The sequence below is a fragment of the Cheilinus undulatus genome, linkage group 15 (genome assembly GCF_018320785.1).
Source record: "Cheilinus undulatus linkage group 15, ASM1832078v1, whole genome shotgun sequence".
Lineage (NCBI taxonomy): Eukaryota > Metazoa > Chordata > Actinopteri > Labriformes > Labridae > Cheilinus > Cheilinus undulatus.
Window position 1 is genome coordinate 40,787,648 of NC_054879.1, and position 19,637 is coordinate 40,807,284.

Sequence of the window (19,637 nt, forward strand, 5' to 3'; positions counted from 1 at the left end):
GACTTTGGTGGGACAATTGAAATTTCATGTTTAAATCTATTAAAAAACATCAACCTTTATATTATTTTCTACATACACCCTAGCTTAAATGTTTTAAGCTAGCCGTACATAGTTCACGGTATCCGTATTACGTCATCAACTTTTCTCCAGTTTCAAGGACTTTAAGTGTGGGCTGCTGCTATTCAGTATGTATTAAGGAGTTTAAACGTCGCAGGAATTACTTCAGGCACTTTAAAACAGGACAGTTTTTGGATATACCATAACACGTATTGTTTTTGTAAGTATTTTTTGACATAGGCAGCTAAATTATGTTCGAGGGGTAAAGCGGCAGCCCCCACCGATGCGGACGAGGCTTCACTCCACTCCATATTTTGTTTCCCGCTCTGCCTCACCACCAGTATATCTGATCTGAACACGGCGCGCTCCTCTCCATACGGCATTTCTACTCCAACACAGCGACCAGAGGCTTCGTCTGGCTGACACAAGTTGAGTCAACACGCTGGGAAACGCACCGCCTGGATTTATGTGGCACCTCCATAAACACTGTCGTCTTTTCTGCTGCGCCGGAGGACTTTTCTGTATCACTGCCGTTTGCCGTAGACCTTCATTCTGCTCTTTTAGAAATGTGTTTGTAGCCACTTAAGAGTTGAGTTGCAACCATTAACCGCCCGGTCATTAAATACCTGCAGATCTGCTGCAGGGGAGTTTCAGCGGCACGCAGGATCCTGCAGAGAATCAGGATATTTCTCACACGTGAACAATGCTCAGATTACAGACTATCATTTGCACTTTTTCTGTGCTGTCTGTTGCAGCCAGAGCTGATTTTAAAGCGCGGAATTGCAGCGAGGTGAGGGAGGCTTGTACTGGGAGAGGCTTCAGCTTCACACATGTTCCTCTACAGGAGATCCCAGGTAAGGCTGGACTGAATGACACCTGTCAGCCAAACTCACTAACATTAAGATTTAACTCGTGAAATATGCAGGAGCTTTTAGAAGGAAACAAGCCAGGGTTTAATGTGAAACACTCAGAGGACGAGTAAAACATCCCAGTATATCAAGTTGCAGCTCTATTAGGATGCAAAATCATTGGTGTAGGTCTTGAAGAACTTGCATGCTGCAGAGGAGCATGTTTCTACATTTCTAGTGAGATATAGAGTTGCTCAGCCACCTGTCTGCTGCTTCAAGTTTAACTGGGCAAAGTTTACACACAGGGGATTTACTCAATTACCAGAAAAGTCCTAGATGACCTGACTGGGTGTGCAGCCTCCTGCTTTCTGCAGCCTGCCTCAGAGAAGTGGCAGCCCTCTCCCTCATTTAAAACACCAAAAGCACACAATCCTGAGGCTATCAGTTTATAAGAGCCTACATTCATGCTGTGATAACAATATATCCCATCAGCCAGCATCAATAACTCAGTGATTGTGCAAAGACTCCCCTCAGGCAGCAGCAGCAGCTGTGGTGAGATGTGTCTGAACGTGTCCAGTAGAGGTCTCTGACTGTGCTAACCAAGCAGAGATAATGAATGGTCAGCTCTGCAGGTTATCTCCTGCTGGCCTGAGAAAAAAAAAGAGAGAGTGATAAGGTGAAGTGCTTCACCAGCAGTCTATAAGTAGGATGAGTCACTTATTCTGCATAATTACAACCACTTCCCTTTGGAGCAATTATTTTAAATACCTTTTAATAACTTAGAAGGGGATTCATGCTTCATCTATTAAGGTCATGGGATTTAAGCCTGTGAAGAGAGTTTATAGATAATAGGTTTATTAATGCTCAGATGAATTATCTACTCCCTGACTTAGAAACTGAAGTTAAAAATGACTTTAGGAATCACAGGATAACTTGTGAAAGGACATGGTTCAGTATGTGATGTGATAAGGAACAGGATATACAATATAATCCCATAATAATGATAAAATCCTGACACAGCAATTCACTGTTAATCTGTTATAAGTCAATTATGATATCTAGCTACCAAAAGTCCCTAAAAAGGTAAAGGTTAATGTATTGATTTGCTGTAATTTGGTGTCAGTTTCCCCGTTTCAGTGCTTCTTTATTCTTCTTATCACAGCTGACTGTGTGATACTGCTACCTCTCTCTTCTTTGACCACTACATTTTTCATGTTACTCTCATAGCAGCAACCTAAGGAGTATAACATATAACAACCATATGGAGGTCTACTGTAAAGTCCCTCTAAAAAAAACGTACATATCGATAATCTGATATGATTTTTCACGTCTGTGTTCCTCTAGTTTTACATCAGGGTGACTTGATCTTCCAGTCATGTCTTGGCATTTCTACATAATGCGACTATTTGCACATCTGCCCAAAGTAAACAGGAATAAAAGGTGTTTTATCCCAGCTGATTCCTCTCTCCAGGTTGTCATTGTTATGCTCCAGGGCCAGCAGTTCTCCCCATAAAGCCATGAATCTGGCACAAGTAAAAGGCTGCATATTTGATAACAGGCGCACCTGTTCCGAGCCGGGTTGAATAACTACCTGATTAAATCCTTTGGATCCAGGTCCCTGACATCACAACTAATCTGCCAAATGAGTGCAGAATTCAATCTCTCTCATCTCCGAGTGATGTCACCCTGAATGATCGTCTTTTGATCTGCTCTTTGAATGAGTCATAACCTTACATGTCTGCAGGATAGATGAGGCATTATCAACAGCTCAGCAAATTCAGACGCTGATGGACGTGCCCTTCAAGGCTTCGGCACTTATTGGCCTTCACTCATGCAAACAATAATCAAGCTAATCCAAACTGGCATAAGATTCTCATTTGCATCGATGAATTAGCATTTATTTTTCAATATTTTGTATTATTCTTTCAGTCTCATTTCAAATGACAAGTTACAGCTAATAGAAGCAGAAATGGACATTTGTTTTAAAAATATATCTAAAATAAATGATATCATTTTGAGCAGGTATGTAAGAATATTTCTGGTATAGCTGCTTTTTCGCGACACTTTTTAAATGTTCTATCTCTGGATTGGTCATATTCAAAGCCAGTTTTATTCTGCAGTACAAGTCCTGTTTTTTTCCATGCTGTCAGTTGATTTAAAATTAGTCTAATTTATCACAGCCTTTTCAATTAATTGAAATTAATTACATTGTCTTTAGAGCATTTGTTTGGACCCTCCTCGCAACATTGCCAGCCCACTTTTTTTGGCGGGGCTGGCTTGAGAAGTGAAATTCCACATTTTAAACCCCCATAGACACTTCATAAGATCCTTATTAAATGTATGAACCTGTATACTCATGACTAAAACGTTCAATTAAGCACAAAAATGGTCTTCAAAAACTGAGAAAAAGGCTAAGGTTCAAGACTGTTCACATTTTTGTCCTCAAAGCGGAAGGAACTAAGTTCCACATAATCCTTTGCGATTCATTTTATATATGTTCAGGACAGTTTTTCAAGCTTTGAAACCATCCATTTTATATTTAATAGATCCTATTTATTGCTTTGTACTAAGGTGACATGAATGGATGTCATCACCAGCTGACAGTCATTGTTCGAGGGCACAGTAGACATTTCCATGGTTACCAGGGACTAATCATAGATGTCATTATCACACTCTAGGATTGTGGGTACTGTAGTATTCTTGGCAGAGATTGTGAATAAACGGTTTTCCTTCAATAGAGGTTAAAATCGTACAGAATTTTGAGTTGCACAGGAGTGTAGACCATCGTGTTGCATTCAGGTAGCTCATTGTAAGACTAATTTTGGATATTTCTGGTAATATGGGTAATAATTAAATCTGCTATGGAGAAAGTGAATGGGATTTTTACTTCCAGAACCACACTGTTGATCTTTATCTGTATTTGTTCCAAACCTTCAAAGTTCATAAGCTGAGATGGATGGATTTGTTTCACACATCCATCTAGGAAAGCTTCAATAGGAAACGTTTGGGAAAAGGCAGAGGCTTTGAAAAAAACTCGGAGTATGATTGGGTGATTGTTCTGTCTGTCACATCATTACAGGCCAATCAGAGCGATAAAACACGTGATGTAGCCACTATCAAGCTGCGCATGCCCAGCTACTGTGGAATAACGCGAAACATGGCGACTATAGACATGTAAATACTCAACTTTTGTCGTTTTTGAAAAGAAAATAACTCACTGCTATTCTTTGATCTTCTTTTAACAAAGAAATGTCAAGTTCTGATAAAACTGGCGCTTTAGCTGCATCCACGCTAATCTCTTCCTCCATAACTGCACCAGCCTCTTGTTGCTGCTTGTTTATGTCACGACTCTGCCGCGCCTGAAAGCACTGCCCCTCGTCGCTGATTGGTCCTGTCACCTTCTAACCGGGCCCAAACGGTTCAGATGGGAGCTTTGCAAGATAGATTTGCCAAGGAAAAACACGGAAATGGGCGTATCCATCTGCTTTGCAAGGTTACAAAGTTCAGACTTTCAATGAAAACAGTGCAGATGAGGAATGCTCAAAACCATTTGCTAACTACTAGTAAGCAAGAAACAAAGAAGCAGGCACAACAGATGACACGAAAACAAGATATACATGCAATAGGATCCAGCTAGAAGATTTGGAGGAGTTACACGACCCTGTGGCTTCTTATCCTTCCAGGGGATAATGTATCAGCAGATATTAGCTTAAAAAGTGAATTATCGGATATGAAAATTTCTGCCGATATTAACGAGCAATTATTGGCTGTAAAAATCATCCTATATCAGCTGTAAATATTGGCTGTACGAGCAAATAAGTGAATGTTGTTTTAGGTTGGACCAACTGACCAACGTCATTTTATGTCTTTTCTTTATTCATAATTACATTTTACACATTCCAATGTGTTTTGAAGAATGGAGTTGGTTTCTTTGGTCATCCTGTAACTTTAAACAGTGTATTCTAAGGACTGCAGTTTAAGGTCCGGAGGACATTTGCATATTGCTATTGATATCCCTTACATTGATTTGGAAATATTGGAACATGGGACTTCAAAGAGTGTTTTAAAGACTTAAATTTATTCATAATGAACCCTTAAATCGTGTGTTTTAATGACTGAAGTTCCAGGTCTGAACATAATTTAAATATTGGTATCAATATCCATTTGGCTAACATAAATTTGTATATCATCATATCAAATATCGTCAAAAATTCTAGGCTATCTAGCATCCCTACATCTCTCATCTTTTCCATGCTATTTAAAGAACTTCTGGATATGAAGGCAGAGAGGGTTGAAGGCATCACAGATGCTAACGCACTTTAAATGCAACATGTGGATATACAGTTGTAGAGGAGCCCAGCTTCAATGGTCTATTATTAGTGTTCGAGCCATGTCACAACATCCTGTCCTGTGTCAGCATAAACCAGTTCACCATGACACCACACTTTGTAAATCATAAATATGATTCAGTAATTCAGGATGTGGGTTTTTTGTATTTATTCTATGATACCAACTCAAGAGACTTCTTTCATTTCTGTGTTTTTATCTAGCATCCTTTTATTTTACTCTTTTTTGTGTAATGTTAAACACACTAGAGGCAGTAGCAACTATCACAAGTAGTTTCAAACAACCCAAGATGAAAAAAAAAACAGGAACTGTTGCTGCCAGCTCAAAAAATGAGTAGTTTCCTTGATTTATGGATCTGGGACTTGTTTTTTTTTTTTTTTTTTCCTGTAGAATTGAACCCCAAACCCCCAAATTGAGGTGTAACCTCAACAGAGGTTACACCTCAATTTGCATAGATTCTTTGACTGTCATTTGGCAGGCTTAGCTTTTATTTTGTCAAACAAAAGCACAGTTAACTTAATATGACAGCTACCCTGTAGCTGCAATTATATATATATATATATATATATATATATATATATATATATATATATATATATATATATATATATATATGTGTGTGTGTATATATATAAAATAGTGAAAATTAAGTTTTAAGCAAGTGGCGGACTCAGGGTGTTTGAGGGGCAGGGGCAAAAATAATTAAAGGGGCACCTGACAAAAGGGGCACCTGAAATAAGTTGTCATTTATTTTAATGTCATTTTTCATGACACATAGTGGTTAAGATTGTTTTTTTAAATCATGATTAACACCTCTATAAAAAGACTGACTAGATAATACAAGCTAATGAACCATCTATTTCACAAATATAAGCTACACGAGTGAGGATGTTAGTGAAAATAAATTTCATGACACTTGATTGCATATTTAACTGAATCATCTCTTTCATTCAACCACTAATTTAGGGTTTTATCTTTCAATCTTTTATGTAATTATCATTCCTTTTTTATTTTTTGAAAGTAGTCAGCTTTTAATTAGTTGATATAATATGTGGTATCTTTTAAATCCCTGATTTACTCTTTTTTTTGTGTTTTCATTGATGGATTTTTATGTTTTTTTGAAGTACTTTACATCACTGGTTTTGATAAGTGCTATATGAATCATATCATTATTATTAACATCACTTTTAATTTCCCCACTACTGCACATATGTCCTCGAGAGGGCATTTTATGGTTTTGTCAGGTCTTGACAACTGAGAGGGTACTTTATCAAATTTTGTCCACTTGGTGGACACCATGGAAAGCACCCTGTTAAATGTGTCCCACTTCAATGTCACCAGAGGGCAATTTGATTAATTTTCCACACTTAAAGGAGAACTCAGAGAGCAATTTGTCAAATCTTGCCCAATAAGATGGCACCCTAGAGCAGTGGTTCTCGACGTTGGGGTTGGGACCCCCTTGGTGGGTGCAAGACACTGAGAGGGGGTTACCAGATGCCTTCCAAAAAACTGAATATTTTAAAATGACAGCTTATTTTTATTAAGATATCTGCATAAAATTAGTTAAATGTAAAAGAAAAACATGGTGATTTGGTTAGATTTAAGCTGAAATTAAAGTAATGTTTAGGGAAAACTTGAAATATAAATCTGCATATGGCTATTCTTAAATGTGCACAGCTTTGTTCAACTATGCTTCAACCACCCTCAGGTACTGTAGGGGGGTCTCCGGTCTCTGGCACATCTATTTTGGGGGTTGCAGCTTGAAAAGTTTGAGAAGCCCTGCCCTTGAGGGCAGCCTGGTTTGAGGGCATCCCACTTTGTCAAATTTTGCCTGTTTAGAGGGCACCCTGGAGTGTATTTTTTCCACTTAAAAGGCAGGGCACTTTGGCAAATATTGTCTACTTAGAGGGCACCCAGAGGGCACTTTGATGAATTTTGTCCACTTAAACTGGTACTCAGTGAAAATGGTCAAATATTGCCCACTAAGATGGTACCCTGAAGGGCTCTTTGTCAAATTATGCCCATTTAGAGTGTACCCTAGAGGGCACTTTGACGAACTTTGTCCAATTAAAGGGGAACTTTGAGAGCAATTTGTCAAATTGTACCCACTAAGATGGCACTCTGAAGGGCTCTTGTCAAATTTTGCTCACTTACAGGGCACTGTGATGAATTTTGGCCACCTAAAACATACCCTAGAGGGCACTTTGTCAAATTTTGCTCATTTAGGGGCACTCTGTCAAATTTTGCCCACTTAGAGAGCACCTTGGTGGGCACTCTGTCAAATTTTGCCCACTTTTAGGGTACCCTGGAGGTCACTGTGATGAATTGTGTTCACCTAAAAGGCCCCCTGGAGGATACTTTTTCCATGTTTATCTTCCATAGGGGCATCCAAAAGGGCACCTCTGCAGCGCTTTTCCAATATTTGGGCACCTTGATGATCCCCTTGCCCCCTTTCCGAGTTGACCTGTGTTTTAGTCTGATTTTTTTGTTTGCTCATTTAGCTCATAAAGTGGCATCAGTATTAATATCAGTCTTTTTCATTAACAGCTAAAACCTCCTCACAGGAGCTTTAATCAAACAGAGCATTAAAGCATGTGTGTGTTTTCCCTTTATTAAAGTGCACTCAGTTAAGTACTCAAGCAAAGCAGATTAACTGTACAGTTAAAGCCTTTTTCAGACTTTATATTCATTATTTACAATGCAGCAGGTCTGTAGTGTAAGCTGTTTATGTGCTGGCAATGAAGGGGTTAATAGCATCCGTGTGGCAGCCTGGAAGCTCTCCAGAGATGACATTACTTAGCAGTTAATATTCCTCTACTTGGTGGATTAGCTGTTCCTTGTGGGACTGCGTGTTGAGTGGCTCTTAAGCTTTTCGTGTAGTTTATTGTTTCTGTCAGCCATACAGCTGCCATCACTCTATTAACTCTGACGATTGGAAAGAAAGGTCAACCTCATGTTTCCGATCAGAGTCAACAAAGAAGCCGCTTCTACAAATGATATGTTCACGTTAGATTAGCACTGTTTGCAGAGTGATTTCTTAGAATCTGGGATACGCTGAACCATGTTGCAGTAACAAACATGTATGTGCTTCATTTTCTTAATGTCACATGCCTTAGAAAGGAATGTTAGACATCAGATTAGACAGAAAACATGTTAGATCATGATGTTCCATACATGCCACTGACTTGTGTTTATCTGTTTACAGTCAATCCATACAGCAAAACTGTTTTTGGCTGCATGTTTGGTTTCCTTCATGTCATTTGAGGCAAGTTTAAGAACACAATAGAAAGATTACAGATAGAGAAGTAACATGTAGTTTTGTGCTCAACATAGCTGCTAAACCGCAGCTAGAGTGTTTCATTAAAAGCTCAGTATCTCAGTGTTTTGTTGTTCCCTTTGTTTGGTCAAACAGAAGCAACCAGGCCAGGTGAAACGACTGCAGGGTTATGACAGAAATGTTGTTATGATCCGAAAGCCTAAAGGCTCAGTGGGTGCAGTAATTCCACAAGACTAAGCCGATGCTTCTGCCTGCTGACCAGGCCGTGCTTGAAGCTGTCAGCAGCTACAAGGTGGAGGCATTTAGAGCATGGGAGCATGAACCTGTGGATTGCTCTGTAAGTCTTTGCCCATCTAAAAACACCCGGAGAATCTTTTCTTCCCTAGATGATTTATATTTAATAACCTGCTAACGAATTCATGTAATTTTATCCTTATTTGTTGCTCTGTTTAAAGATCAAACCTTCACTCAGCCTTGCCCCCCCGCCGTCTCAGTTTCACTCCGGATTACCAAACGCCTGAGACAAGATGGAAAGATATGGAAAGTGAGTCACAGAGCACACTGTTGGATTCAATGAAACTTCTTAGCATGCCACACTCCGTGCTAGCGTTTGACGTCCGGCTCTGTTTACGCCGCACCGGGAGGTGGAGGTGGAGACGGGACAGAAATAACGGCGCTGATATTTTATGTGATCTTGCACAGGCAAAGGCAAATGATCTCTGCTGAAGCGTGTGATGTGCACAGGTTCTTTACTGTCATGTAACAGGATGGAGAGGATTAAAAGTAGCTAAATGGGAGTGCATTCAGAGGGAAAGGCTGGTTGTTAGCCCCTGCAGCATACGCCTGTATTACTGTGATGCATCGTCAGATTATTGTGACCTTCTTGTCAGTCACATGCAGAGAGAGATTTAAAAATGGAGGTATGATGGTGAATTAATGGTGCTTCTGCTGTTAACATATCATCAAATTATTTGTAATGAAGCATCTAAAAATTGCACTTTTGGGATTTATTTCCTGCTATATGTTAGCACATGTATTTTAGGCTGCAGTCTGCTATATAATGTAATGGGAATGCACCCCACTGAGAAGCTGAGGGGGGCACTATCAGGGGAGAATCATCCAAACAATCATCGTCTTCTCTCGCTGCAGAGGGGATTTCTCAAAACGCCGCCTCCATCTCTGTGTCATCAATCATGCTCATGAATGCCAAAATGGCCTCGTGATGGCTCCTCTCAGCGGGTGGTCCCTCTGAGAGCTGCAGGAGTCATGGTGTCCTGCAAATAGTTCCAGGTCTGTATCGAAAGCAGAGAAAGACGACGCTGAAAGCAAATTAGAAAGACAAAGAAATGATGGATCAAATCATTCAACCATATTTTCTTTCTGTACATTTTTGCCATACTATTAGATCCACTTTTATACTGCAACCTTAAGAGGAGGGGTAGATATGTTTTAAATAATGCCTTTAAATAGATTAGTTCAGCATTAAAGGCCCTTGAAACTTCCATTGGCAAACTTTACTGTGAGCTTTAACACAAACTTTCTGCTGAACTTTTAACATTTTTTTCTCTATATGAGAAATAGTTGCAGACTGAGACTGACTGAGGGGCAGAGGCGAATAAAAAAAGTGAAAAAGAGCACCAGCTGCATGCAGTGTGGCACCCGCCCACAGAACTTTATCTAGGGTGGAGATGTAAGGCAGCCTGTGGCACAGCCTTTATTGCGCTCCATTTTGTTTTGTCCACTTGATTCATTCCTACTTGTCTCTTTTAAAGGTACAGTCCGTTTGTTTTCAAAGTAGGGTCGTTTCAGGACCTTGTAGTTCTGCGGGAGATGTTGGTTAACTTTACCCCCTTGAGAAATGAGTCAGAGTGTTGGCACAGAAGCTCTGCAGATTGGTATGTTTAAAATAAAGCATAAAAACAAACGTAATAAATACAGGGTATTATTATTTGGTGTTCAGAATAATTTCCGCACATCACTATGCCTTTAGCAATCCACCTTGCTTAAGCGTCTTTTACAAAGCTGCACATACTTCTTCCACTTACATACATCCTGATGTATGATTTTTAGCAGGGTGGGGATTCCAAGCCAAGTTACTTTTCAAAACTCAAAAAACTGAACAATTGCAGCACATGTAGCCCTTTTCACCATCATTCGCTCTTTTAAACACTGAATGACTAAAACAGAGTGATGCAGAAGAAATGCACTTACATGCACAAGCTTTTCAAAGAAGACTTGACCAAGAATGACGCACAGTTTGCAGTTTTCACACAGTGCAAGAGATGGTGATAGTATGAAGTGTTGAAATGCTAAAGTGAAACGATACATATGATCAATGGCATGATGCTAACACATTATGATAAAAGGGGCTAACACATTTAGCCTTGGATTATGCTGATTATATCTTAACCTCAGAGCCTGAAGTTATTTTTCACCATTTTGTCTCACCTGGATTTTTTCTTTTAAAAGTTTGTAAAGCATCAACCCAGGGACAACCTTGGCTTTTAGAATGTGAGTTGCAGTAATGTCACTTGAATTTTTAAAAGGTTTTGGGACTATTAAGAGTGAATAAAAAAACTAGACAAATTAAAACTCAATTTTTTTGTGACACACAATAAACTATAATGACTAAGACTTTTTAGCAAAGAATTGTCCTCCAATCTCTCAGAGACCAAAAAGTGATAAACTAATAACTATTAACCTGACATGCCACAACCTTCAGTACTAAGCGTTTGGGAAAGGGCAGAGGCTTTGAAAAAAAAACACTCGGGAGTGTGATTGGATGAACGTTCTGTCTGCCACATCGTTACGGGCCAATCGGAGAAACAAAACACGTGATGTAGCCACTATAAAGGTGTGCGTGCGCAGCTACCGAGGAATAACGCGAACCATGGCGACTGTAGACATGTCAGTACATGACTTTTTCGTTTTTGAAAAGAAAACAACTCACTGCTGTTCTTTGTTCTTCTTTTAACGAAGAAATGTCATCAAGTTCTGATAAAACTGGCGCTTTAGCAGCATCCATGCTAAGCTTTTCCGCCATAATTGGACTGGCCTCTTGTTGCTGCTTGCATATGTCATGACTCCGCCGCGCCTGAAAGTACTGCCCCTCATCCCTGATTGGTTCTGTTACTTTCTAACCGGGCCCACACTCAGCTTTGCAAGATGGATTCGCCAGTGAAAAACAAGAAAACAAGCGTATCCATCTGCTTTGCAAGGTTAAACAACTATTTGAATATCACAAAATTATGATCCGCTTCTAGATTTAAATAAGGTTTGCTTAAAAAATTGACACGAAGATGGTGAAACTGACCCTGTCTGCAGCGTTTTCTCGCTCACATAGTGGTACTTCATGCCAGTCAGTCTCTCAATAAAGGACCTGGGCTGACATCTCTGGTGGCTAATACACTTTATATTGACAAGCACCACACTGAACCATCTCTTTTTTTTTTGTTTTTCTTCATTTCAAGAGCACCCTGAAGATCACATTATTGTGTTTTTTCTACTGAGTGTCCTGCAGGCATTTGGCATTATCATTACATTTTCAATTTCTTGTTTTATAAGGATTTCTTTAATCAGTGCTGTGTTTTCTTTTCTTTTTTGTGTTTTTGTTTTCCAGTTATACAGTCCCATTTGGACCATGTCTGTTTTACATAAGCAGCTAGCCAAGGACACACAGATCCTGTTTCTGTAAAATTCAAATATCTTTTCTTACTTGGGTTTTCCTTTGTAGCAAAGTCAAAGTGAAACCTCACTTAGCTCAGAGCGTACTGCCAGTGCATGTGTAATCACTGTATTTTTCCACATCTTGGAAGTGGACAGGGCTTAGTTTTGAGCTCTATATTATCAATTACTAACTTTAACTTCACTTTCAGTATGCAGTCATGAATATTTAAACTTGGTCAGAGTTTAGTGCCTTTAAACTTTGTTATATTTACATTTTTTATGTTGGAGAGCTGGAGGAAGTTTATTTAAAGTCCCTGTAAAGTCATAAGAAAATCTTTATTTTAGGTTTTTGTATGACAGGCCACAGTGTTATGAACCATCAGGCCAAATTTCATTCATGAAAATCATCTCTAATTTTAAGCTTCAAAATCATGAAAATGGGGCAGTAAAATCTGCTCTAGGATGGTGTGGGTGTGTCGGTTGAATGAGCTGAAGCCACAACCACTCATGAGAAATACAATCCTCCCAGTTAAAAATATGTTTTTAATCAGAGCAGAGCTCCCTTGCTCTGTGTAGGAGCAAAGAGGCAGAAGTTGGGGATTAAATTTACTGTTTTCTGGTACAAATCTCTCTGTTATCAAACTTTAAATGACTTTAAGGCAACCATAGCTGATTGATTTAGATAATTTAACTCACAGTGAACAAAATCACAGCATGTAGCTTTTAACTACAGACTGAACAGAGATGAACTGCTCTGATTTTATATCCTTGTATGGTTAGGTGGGCAGGGTCGTTCCCCATCAAGACTGGTGATGTCATGGGCTCCTATATTTGCCCTATTTAGATTAAACCAAGCCAGGAAAGAGGTGGACAACTTTTTAACGGTCTAAATTAAAAAATCAGTCACACATAGATCTTAAATTTTTCACATTCTTACATCAACCTTATTCTAACATATTTAGTGTTTTTAGACAAAGTTTGGATTTCACTTTACAGGGACTTTTATAAGTGCTTGGTGTATTTTTTCTGACTTTTTTCTCTGTTTTTTATTGAACACAGTACCTGATCCGTTGTCATGAAATGGTTTATCTCATCATAAGCATTGACCGCAGTATGTCTGTCACTGCAGCATTGCTCCCAATAGGACGATAATGTTTGAGTTTCTTTAGAAACACAGAGAAATGCCTTTAGGGTTTAAGGTTTTTTCAAACACCACAAGTGGCTTCTGGATAATATTTTCTAAACCATAATCCTGTCTGTGACCCAAACTTTCTATTTATTCTGTTTGTGGCCTTCAGCAGGGCTTATGTCCAGCTCTCTGTTGCTCATAAGCCCCGGTTGCTGAAATGTGAATACAGCCTGAACAATTTAAAACCTGCAGGGATTTGAGTTGGCAGTAAAGCTGCTATTAGCAATGCTGTTTGTTTTGCTAATTCACACAGCATGTAATGTGAATAAGCCAATCATTATTCAGCTATTTTCAGTTCAATTTCCTTTATTTACACTTAAAAGCCTGCTCCTTAGACTCAATTCTGAATACATTATAACCTGAAACACAACACATGAAAGTGCCTCAGGTTTATTGAAGCATGACCAAATGAAGTTAGCCTGACGCGCCTTTAATTACACAGTTCATCAGCAGCAGCTGTCATACAGGTTAGTGAAGGAACCGGGGTGTAGACACAGCCATGAAGAATGAATGTTTGTCAAACTCATTTGAGATAAATCTCCTGTTAAAAACAAGGAAATGGATTGAAGAGATCCCCCTGAGACCACATGGCAGTAGCTGTTTAATGGTTGAAGAGAAATTTGAATGTCAAAGCACGAGCACTTCTGCTGTCAACAAGAGATTGAATAGATGTTATTTTGATCTATTAGTTTCTGTCAGCGACTGTCCCATTAAATTTCAACCTGGAGCTTTTGAGTAAACAGCCTTTTTTATTCCTCATGTAAGAAGCTGCATTGACACATTTCTTAAATTTCTTTTGAAGCCTTTGGGCTGTTTGCTGCATATAGGCGCACCACAAGGAGTTTTGAACACTTTGAAAAAAAAAAAACAACTTATTGAAAAGAATTAAAGAATGCCAGTCTTTAATTCATTAGGGCCCTTAGAGTTTGTGGGCCCTTGGATTCACGCTAACTTTTCTTGGCATCCCTACCTGCATACATCCCTGATTTATTAGAATGAAAAAGGAAACATCATACATTATATCATATCATTACTCTTCAGTGTTAAGAACTCAGTTCTGATTGGTCAGTTGAATTTTTCTAAGCTCTTCTGTTCGTCACAGACTGTTGGAACACATTCCTTGTCACAGACTCAGGGGGAGTTATATCAATCAGTAAAAAGAAGTCCAGTCAGTTTAATTTCAATTCGTCAACTGTTGGAAAGAAAAGGGAGATGAAAGCAGAAGAGATAAAACAAAGAGGATCAAAGAAACAAAGCTGTAGCCTCAAAGGGAAACCATCACCATAAAAGAAGGTATAAAGTCTATACCAAACAGTACGTAGGATGAATTACTAGTTGGTTAAAGGTATCACCAATATTTTCCTATGTTGGCCCTGAATGCTGGACAAATAGCATGACAAAGCTGTGATGCCTGACATTAGCCAGGGCTTCATGAGCCTTTTCCTTTGGTTCTGCTGCGTGGATGTAAACAAGTACAGTAACTTTAGCATGTCATTCGTTTTCCAACATGAGGCTCATCTATACAGGAAATTTCCAGACTTGTTTGCTCAGACTTGTCCTTCACAGCAGGATGTTCTTTCACAGTTTGCCATTTCAATCTATGGAGGAACTGGGGAGGGTAGAATAAAAATAAATACAAAATAGAAAGGCCAGGGATGGAAATCATTCATTTTTATTGATAGTGATACCCTTATGTTTACTCCGTATTCATATGAGTACTTATTGGTCCAACCATCTATACTTTTCTATCGTTTGATGGAAAGACAAAACGACAATACAGTTTTAACCCTCTGATACTGGCGTTGTCATGTATGATGAAAGTGACAGTGTTCATTAGTAGTTAAATACATTTTAAACCATAGGTAAAAGCCTCTTACTTTTTCTGTTTCTCTAGAAGCTAATTTTTGTGTGGTTCCAGTGATGCTATCCATTTCTTTGAATCCCTTACAGAAACTTCCTGGAACTTAGGTGACTTTGCAGGTGATTTAAAGGTTCACATATTTTACCCCTTTAAGACAAGTGTATATATTCGTCTCCGAGGTCCCCAAAACATGCCTGAGAAGTTTGTTGCTGAAAAAACACTCTAGTATTGGATTTTTGTATGTCTATAAACACCCTCTGTTTCAGGCCTGCTCAGAACGAGCTGCGTCTGTAACTTTAAATGTTAAGGAGCTGTCTGACTCCGCCCCTCTCAGGAAACTGATGTGGCTTAATGGGTGCAACTCCCCTGATCCTCCTCTCAGCTGAGAGGAGGATCAGGAGAGGAGGGCAGAGGGCTGACTGAACTTGGGGGTGGTGCTAACTTCCCACATGACATCACGAGGGGGAAAATCTGAGAACGGCTTATTTCAGCACACATTTTCTGAAGGGGGGGGTCTGATTCTCGGGGGGATTGTGGACAGGCCAGGGGCACATATTGCTGTTAGAAAAGCATGAAAAAGTGTATTTTGCATAATATGTGACCTTTAAAGATCAAGTGCACACCAGTAAATCTGATATTGAAAGTCTTTTCATCATTTTTTAAATTTATTTTTCATTGTTTCTGCTGCTAACTTTGAATGCTAACCCCCCATATTCTATCCAACAATACTGGTACTGGCTGACAACCATGTTTCCCATCATGCTTTGTCAAACTATGCAGCTATATCTGCACAGATTATGACCGAGACAGTCTGAATAGCTCATAATTAAGAGAAAGAGAGACAGAGAGCCTCTGATATGGCCCTCTATGCCACTGCAGACAGGAACTGATTTGAGAAATGGCTCAAAAAACCAATACAAACAAATGCAAGGACTGTTTTGTGAATTTGCAATATTTTGAAGACTTCTTGTCACAGAATGATTATTTTCTTACTTTTTGTTCCCATGGGATTGGAGAATAAGTTTTTGCAAAAAAAAATCTTCATCATGATTGTTTGCTGTTTCTGTTTTTTTTTCTCTTTTGTCCTTATAGTTCTTTTTTAAAACTCAAGTGACATTACTGCAGCACACATATTCTTTAAGCCCAGGTTGACCTGAAAAAAGGATGTGTAGAGCTTGACTGTGCACCACAGGGTTAATGTTTTACAAGTTTTTAGATAATAAGTCTGGTGAGACAAAATAATTAACAGGCTAGAAGATTTAAGTGGTACAAGACAAGGAGAGCTTGAGTTTAAAAGATATAAAAGGTTATCATTCCATCTGTTTAGTTTTTTTTATAATGCTGTAAAAACCTCTTGCACTCACAACTGTATTTATTGAAGTTTCTTGTCCAAAACTGAAGTTTCTTTACCTTGCAAAGCTGATGGATTTGCCCGTTTCTGTGTTTCTCACTGGCGAATTCATCTGGCAAAGCTCTGAACAATTTGGGTATGGTTAGAAAGTGACAGGAACAATCAGCGCCGAGGGGCAGTACTTTCAGGCGTGGCGGAGCCGTGATGTAAGAAGGCAGCGACAAGGGGCCGGTGCAATTATGGTGGAAGAGCTTAGCGTGGATGCTGCTAAAGCGCCATTTTTTTTTCAGAACTTGACAGCTTTTCTTCGTTCAAAGAAGAACAAAGAACAACAAATGCCAAAAGTCTACAGTGGCCATGGTTCGCATTCTGCAGTTTTCAATGAAGTTTACTCCTCAGTAGCGGTTACGACGTCACATGTTTTGTTGCGCTGATTGGCTCCAGAGGATGTGACAGACAGAACGTTCATCCAATCACCCAACACAGATATAAAGATTAAATTAGTATTCTTTAACTAACAGGAGTTACTACAAAGTTTGGGAGTACTTTAAACAGCTAATCTGAGCAAATGAGGAGGATAACTGTCTGCAGCAGCAAAAGCTAGTGTTGGATCAGGCTAGGGAAAGGGCATGAGGTGCCTGTAGATTGCTCCAGTGATAGCATAAAGTGACGGTATGGCATAGAAATCACAAAACCCAAAAGAAGTATATATTGGCTAAGATGTTAAAATGAAATTTTAGGGGGAAATCAGAGTGCAAATCTCAGCTGTCAGTGTCCACACTTTTGTCTCACCCAGACCCAGGTAAATCCTAGAGTTTTGTGCTAGTAGGAAAAAAGTCTTATACACTGTGTTTTGATTAAGAAAATTAGGATGATTCTGTGCTTGATTTTAACTGTTCCCTCAGACTTGTATACTTTTAGCGTAGTCTTTTAGTCTGAATGTTAAATTTGTATTTAATTTGCTTTTAAAATAGTCACCAAGGAGCATTCCTGTACTGGAGACTACATTGTTTTGAGACTTCTTAATGCAAAAGAGACAGTGATAAGACTGACAGCTGATCCACTGCAGCTGTGATTTGTGCGGTCCAGTTCACCTTGTCTCAGTTCAACAGATATGTTCAGTTTTGGAGGCTTTAGAGTTCACTGTTGCCATGCAACTATAGAACATGAGGGAGCATTCTGTTAGGCAAAGAATATAATCCACTTTAATCAATATCCATATTTGCAAGTCAAAATATTTGTCATTGGGAGTCTGACATCACCTTGTTGTGGTTCCTTTCTGCTCTGGCACCCTGCTTTCTTTACATATAAACTCTTACAGCCAAAGTCAGTGCAGGAATTGCTGTTTTGTTTGCTATCAAGTTTAAAAGGGAACTTTTATTCCATCTAATCTCACTGGAAAGTAGTTTAAAGTTGTTACTTTGGATAAAGTTTAGGGCTGTCATCTTTTATCTAGCCTATAAATCCCAGATTATAGAAAGCCACCAGAGTTCTGTTTTTCTTTGTGTTTGAACTGATCAGATCCTGACAGTCTGGCACATGTCTATTACTTCACATCTGTCTGATTTTATCTGGTTGCATTTACCAGCATTGTTGAAACATTTTCCAGTATTTGACAGTATTTTAGATCCCTCTTTCAAGCTATCATCACTGACTTTCAAGCAAACAATCCTCAGGGTAAATGTGCTTTTCTTCATCGAACACCAGGTTCACCATTGTGGCTTTTGGCTGCGATGCATATCTGGTTCTTTTCCCCCGACCTCCTCATCTGCCTGTCAAAACTCAGCCCATCGTGAAACAAAGCCCCCCCCTCGAATGCTTCTCTGCTGTCGTTGGATCTATCTTTAGCTGCACGTCTGCAACTCTCCTGTCTTGTTGACAACGTCTGACTAGACATGATGTGCAACCGGAGAGGATGTTTGCCTTCACACAGGACGGTTCAGTGTGGTGCGAGGAGCCGATAGAGGACACTCACACTGTGAAGAGGAGATCAGTGCTAATAATGGCCCGTGCCGGTAAACTAAACTGTAAATGCTGACTGAAAGGTAATGATCAGTGCAGGTCTCCAGGCTCTTCCAGGTCTCCAAACAGTCACCAGCTGCTACCTGTAGTGCTGCCTCTGCCATGCTCCACTTAGCAACTTGTCGCAGAGGAGAGTGGCTCGCTGCTCTCGTCTTGGTCTCCGGGGCTTCCAGGCGTGCTGCCCGTGTGGATCGAATATCCACACTAGTCCCTTCATGCCTTCACTCAGCCTTTTTATTACATGCTCCTCCAATAAATATCAAAGGCAGACATAGTGCTACATGTGCGGATTATGTGCTGCTTGTCATTCCAAAATGTGCTGCACATGGTGTTAGGAAAAGCTATACATTAATCTCTTCTGTGGTGCTACTGGTGCACACTGTAGAGGGGTGTGTGAATGGCAATAGAGGTGCATGAATATTCCACAGCTATTACCCTTGAGGTCAAATGTTTTGTACCTGCTGGTCATATATTTATCTTGTTGGCAAAGATTTATAACAGGACAGGACTATTCTTTGTGTTCTTAGGTGTAGGGGTTTCTGAAACTATACATGCAGTATGAGGCTGAGCAAATCAAAGGGATATAGTTCTTTTTAATGTTTGGGCTTAAAAATGTCTTTCACTATTTCTAGAGCCTTTTGTGAATATTCACAATTTTGTTCAATCTGATTACAATATAAAACTGCAAAATATTCAAGCGTCAAAAGGAGAACAAAAAAGCAACAAATCTCATCAACAAGCTGGAGACAGGAAATGTTTTCCATGCTTTTATGTAACTAATGACAGAGACATTTTGATGTCAGATATACACTGCGTTCCAAATTATTATGCAAATAATGTTCTTCTCTGACTTTCCTAAATATTCAATGCAAATGACAGTCAGTGTAATTTTCAAGTCCTCAACCATTATTTCAAATTCGATTGTTCAAACCTTCTAATGATAACCTAACTTTTTGCAAAAATAAAAAACTCAAAATGCAGAGTTTCAAAACATTTTATAGGAGGTAGAGAAATGAAAA

At 39.3% G+C, this 19,637-nt stretch overlaps 1 protein-coding gene across 1 annotated transcript in view; it reads left to right on the top strand.

Annotated features, from left to right (window-relative positions):
- Positions 1 to 379: 379 nt before the first annotated feature.
- Positions 380 to 19,637, top strand: part of LOC121522980 (glypican-6-like) — a 189,141-nt gene continuing 169,883 nt past the window's right edge. The window contains exon 1 of the mRNA XM_041807688.1: positions 380 to 911. Coding sequence (XP_041663622.1) covers positions 761 to 911 — 151 coding nt within the window. The 5' untranslated portion in view covers positions 380 to 760. The remainder of the gene's footprint in view (positions 912 to 19,637) is intronic.